General features: G+C 37.8%; 1 protein-coding gene across 1 annotated transcript in view; it reads left to right on the forward strand.

Annotated features, from left to right (window-relative positions):
- The window catches only part of DHX36 (DEAH-box helicase 36), a gene marked incomplete at its 5' end in the record, with an annotated part of 52,211 nt that extends 47,155 nt beyond the window's left edge, over positions 1-5,056 (forward strand). The window contains 3 exons of the mRNA XM_006754876.2: positions 2,682-2,802; positions 3,893-4,045; positions 4,401-5,056. Coding sequence (XP_006754939.1) covers positions 2,682-2,802; positions 3,893-4,045; positions 4,401-4,586 — 460 coding nt within the window. The remainder of the gene's footprint in view (positions 1-2,681; positions 2,803-3,892; positions 4,046-4,400) is intronic.
- Positions 5,057-5,260: the final 204 nt, after the last annotated feature.

A 5,260-nucleotide genomic window follows, 5' to 3' on the forward strand; every position in this document is an offset into this window, starting at 1 on the left:
ATACTATATAACTTTTCTTATAGGTGGGCATGTAAAATAGACATTGTATTGTAACATATACAATATCGGAACTGATATTAACACGTTAAGTGCCATGTCAGTCACTGGTGCTGCCAGCATATCGGTGAAATCGGATATCGCGGGCTAAACGGAAAGGAAGACAAAACAGGCTTGGCCCTTAACATGTTAAATGAAAAAGCTGTGTAACTCTAAGATTATAAACATAAAAAATATAGACCTTAAAAATAAACATAGTCAATGTTTTAGGTTGTTTGATTGCCCAGTGGAGGGAGGCCCCCTCACCTGCCACAGAGCAGGCAGGACGCTGGCCTGGGCCTCCCTCTGCGGGGCGATCATGGGGCGATGGCTGGGCCCATCCGCTCCCGCCTGGCTGGCCTGGTACCAGTGGGTGTCACAGCATGGTCCCAGATGGTCATCCCGCTGTTCTGCTGTTTGGTCAATTTGCATGTTACACTTTTATTATATAAGACATGTGCAAGTAGAGTTAGCCTCAGTTGTAGTTGGACAGAATGAGAGAACTTGGCATATTTTTGCCTAAGAAATGAGCTAGTGAGGAAAAAGAGAGACTGAAAGTCAAATTGTGGTATGTGAATTGCCACCCCCTTTTTTTTTTAAGGGTGCTCTAAATTAGAATTATATATCAACAGTCATTAAAAATACACCCTGGCCCAGTGAATTTATAAGTGAATATTTTAATTTGAGGCATATGTCCTAAGGAAGTAATTGCAGATTTTTTTTAAAGCTATATTTTAAACAACATAGAAGTCTAGTAACAAATGAGAAAATTATCCTATATAATAAAAGGCTAACATGCATATTGTCCCCTCAGCCATGAGTTTGACTGGGAATTCAACCAGGACGCAGGGCCGGCTGGCCAACCTCCCGCGGCCCCAATTGGGGATGAAAAAGCTGTGTAACTCTAAGATTATAAACATAAAAAATATAGACCTTAAAAATAAACATAGTCAATGTTTTAGGTTGTTGGTTCTCAACTGAGTTTGATTTTTGCCTCTTGGGTCACTTGAGTGTGTCTGGGGACATTTGTGAGGTTACAACTTCTGTGATACTACTGGCAGCTAATAGATAGAGGCCAGGGGTGCTCTGTGAGACAGCCCTCCACTGCAAAGAACTCAGTATGTCAAAAATGCTGATTCTCAGAAACCCTATTCTCAGGTATAAGATTATGCATAACATGAATTTTAGTCGTGGCTGGATTATTCACATTTTAAGTGATCCAAGTACTTTGTGACATTAGTACTTTGTCAAATTTTTCTTAAAAGGTAGTTTAACAGATTCTTTTAAATACAAACATTTTATATATCCCTCTGCCATCCTGGGAAGGTGCTATTTGGGGGGGGGGGGGGGGGTCTCTTTGGACTGGTACTTTGTTTGGGTCTAGACCAGGAGTCAGCAAATTTTGGCCCACTGGCAAAAAGCTTGTTGGTGTACATTTTTATTGGAAAACAGCCACACCTGGTTGTTTACCTGTTGTCCGTGTCCCCTCTGCTGCTACACAAGCAGAGGTGAGTAGTTGTGGCCAAGATCATAGGGCCCACAAAGCCTGAAATATTTTCTCTCTGGTCCCATATGGAAAAAGTGCCAGACTCTGCTGCTGCAGTAATGTAGGGTTTCAGGATGGTATTGGTTAAATGGACTGTGCAGTGAGGAAAATAATTTCTGAATCTATTCTGAATGATGCCTCATCACCATGATTTTGACAGAAGTATATGAATTCCTAGAAACACAGAAAAGATACTCATTTCACTTATATGTGAAATGTAAAGAACAAAATAAATGAACAAACACAATTGAAATAGACCCACAGACAGAGAGCAGACTGGACTGGTGTATGCCAGAGGAAAGGAATTTGGGGAGACTGGGAGAAAGGGGTGAAGAGATTAAGAAGTACAAATTCGTTAGCTATAGACCAGCCACAGGGATGTAAAGGAAAGCATAGGAAATATAGTCAATAATGTGATAACTGTATGGTGCCAGGTGGTTACTGGAAACACTATATAAAGTATATGATTGTCTAACCATTGAGTTGTACACATCTAATATAAGTAATTGCCATTGACTATTTATAAATAAGTCACCAAACAGCTCCTTGTTGAATAATATTAACTAAAAACTCACACAAGTTGAGGTAAAATTTTTATGACTATCAAAGAAAAGACCCCTAGGAATGAAGAAACTGAACTAGAATTGTGTCAGAGTACATTTATTCCAAGTATTCCTGTTTTGAAAATGGGAGTTCAGAATAGGTTTTTAAAAGACAGTTATAGCTAAAACTCCTTCTAACCATTCTTAATTTTTTATTTTATATTCACCTGGGTGTATAACCTGTGAAATTTTTAAATTATCATTTCACAAAGTTATTCTGTAGATTAAAGGCTTTAGTATCATAATTGACAGTATTATGTATAGACCATTCTCTTGGTGTGAATCACTTTGAAGTATTTCAGCTGTTTATTTCGTTCTTTGTTCTTCAGTGGAATAGTAGAAACATAAGGAATGTTTTGACACCTTTTTAATGTGTTGAGTAATTATACCTTGAAGAGGATTTGATGTATGATTTAGAGTTTTCACATTTAGCTGATATTTTTCCATGTTTTATTAAAAAATATATTTTAACAAACTCCATTTTAACTTTATTAAAGGGTGAAAGTTTACACAAAAACTGATGGACTAGTTTCTATTCATCCTAAATCCGTTAATGTGGAGCAAACAGAGTTTCATTACAATTGGCTTATCTATCACCTGAAGATGAGAACCAGTAGCGTAAGTAAATAAAAATAATCATGGATCTTAATGTCAGTGTTGTTGTTTTCTTGTCATTGTATGATTTTCATAATTATAAACAAAATTTGTTCTTTAAAATTTTTTATGACATGAATTATAACTTAAGCAAATAAACTATACTTTTTATGTGAATGTATGTCATGATCCATTTTTGTATTTTAATTAATTGGGACAGTTATTTGATTTGCATAACTTTCTTTCCGAGTGTGTTTTTTGGAAATGATGGTATTTCTTGGTATAGAGGAGTTTACATTGTACAAAGAATTTTGTTGGCATATCAGTATACCTTAGTAGCAATTTGTGAACTCGGGAGGGGGCTGGGGGGGGTCCCTCAACCCGGCCTGTGCCCTCTCGCAGTCTGGGACCCGTCAGAGGATGTCCACCTGCTGGCTTAGTCCCGCTTCCCGGCAGGGATCAGGCCTAAGCTGGCAGTCCGGGAGCCTTCAGGGGATGTCCACTTGCCAGCGGGGAGCAGGCCTAAGCTGCAGTCGGACATCCTTAGCGCTGCTGAGGAGGTGGGAGAGGCTCCTGCCATCACCATTGTGCTGGCAGCCGTCAGCCTGGCTTGTACCTGAGCAGAGCTCCCCCATGTGGGAGTGCACTGACTACCAGAGGGTAGCTCCTGCATTGAGCGTCTGCCCCCTGGTGGTCAGTGTGTGTCATAGTGACCAGTCATTCCCAGTCATTCTGCTGTTAGGGTCAATTTGCATATTACCCTTTTATTATACAGAGTAAGTATTGGTCAGAATGTTAAGTGGGATTCTGTTTATACAGTTATAAAAATACTTTCAGCTGTTTTAGTGTTTTGGTTTTGTCCCTCAGAAAATATTTTGTTTAAGAATAATGATATTCTTTGAATTGAAATAAAAATATAGAACTATGTTTTCTGAGTTAAGAATGGCTTGTTTAAAGTTATTTCTTCATAACTAGTCTCTCTAATTACATGAATAGGATAATACCTATTTTAAAAGGATCAATACTAATAGCAAATTGATACTGATAATAATTGGATTAATGTGGCAGTAATTCAAACTCTTTAATGTGCTAATTTGCTTTAATTTCCTTATAGATATACTTGTATGACTGCACAGAAGTTTCCCCATACTGTCTCCTGTTCTTTGGAGGTGATATTTCCATCCAGAAAGATAATGATCAGGAAACTATTGCTGTAGATGAATGGATTGTCTTTCAGTCTCCAGCAAGAATTGCCCATTTGGTTAAGGTGACTGGCTTTATGTGATTGTCTTTGAATATACTTGCCAGTTAAGACGTCTTGTGGTTTTGTTCAGGGTGTTATATGTTTTGTGAACATTTCTTGATATATTTCAGCAAAACAAATAGTGTTGAGAAATTGATTCATTGTTTTTTGAGGTAGTTACGGACCAACCATTGTAAATGTCTAAGTGAGATGGAAGCTTAAATTTTTAAACTTTACTGAACTTCAGTTGCTTACTAAATATTTCGGTCGTTTGTATAACAGCTTATGAAGTTCCTGTCTCGGCTAGTCACTTTTATTTATTACATTGTTTTATTGTACATCTGCCTTTGTTGAACTTGTGTAATTTTTCCAACCTTAGGAATTAAGAAAGGAACTAGATACCCTTCTGCAAGAGAAGATCGAAAGCCCCCATCCTGTCGATTGGAAGGACACTAAATCCAGAGACTGTGCAGTGCTCTCAGCTATTACAGACTTGATCAAAACACAGGAAAAAGCAATTCCCAGGAACTTGCCGCCACGACTCCAGGATGGAGGTTGCAGCTGACACCTTTTCTGTGTGGTCGGAAAAGCCAATTTGATAGCCATCTTCCATCATAGTTAATGTTTGGCTAAATGCCAAACCCTGGGACATGGATAATTTTCATGTGTCAGGTAGAACCTTCAGTAGATAGTAAAGACTTACTGTGCATGAGTTCACAATGTTGTCTGTAGCTATTATAAATATACCATAAAAACAATGTGTTTTCTGATCATATACTCTGTGTGGTCATACACTTTGGGATTATTTCTCTTACAGTGTTGTACCACTTGAGAAAGTCCTTTGTTCTGTTATGGAAAAAATAATTTTTCTGCCCATAATGACTGAATATAGAACTGGTAAAAATAGAATGCTTACCCAAAAGGCAGTGTCAAGTAGAATTTGAACACAGCCTCATTTTTTAAGTGAAACTTCTATCAGAAGTTCATTTGTTCTAATAAAACCCAGTATTTAATAAAATGTACAATGTGTAAATCTCTGCTACCCTTTTGGCTTGTTTTCTACCTCTCCACCTCTCCCTTGGTTTCTTTGATTTTTTAAAAAATGGTTTTAGAATATATTCATTCCTCTTTTACATCACCTTGTGCAGCATAAGGTAGCAATTGAGAGCATGGGTCTGGAGTCTAACTCCTAAGTTAAAATTTCAGCTCTGTCACTTCGCTTGTTTCCTTGTCTGTAAA

This window comes from Myotis davidii, unplaced genomic scaffold (genome assembly GCF_000327345.1).
Source record: "Myotis davidii unplaced genomic scaffold, ASM32734v1 scaffold153, whole genome shotgun sequence".
Taxonomy (NCBI): Eukaryota; Metazoa; Chordata; class Mammalia; order Chiroptera; family Vespertilionidae; genus Myotis; species Myotis davidii.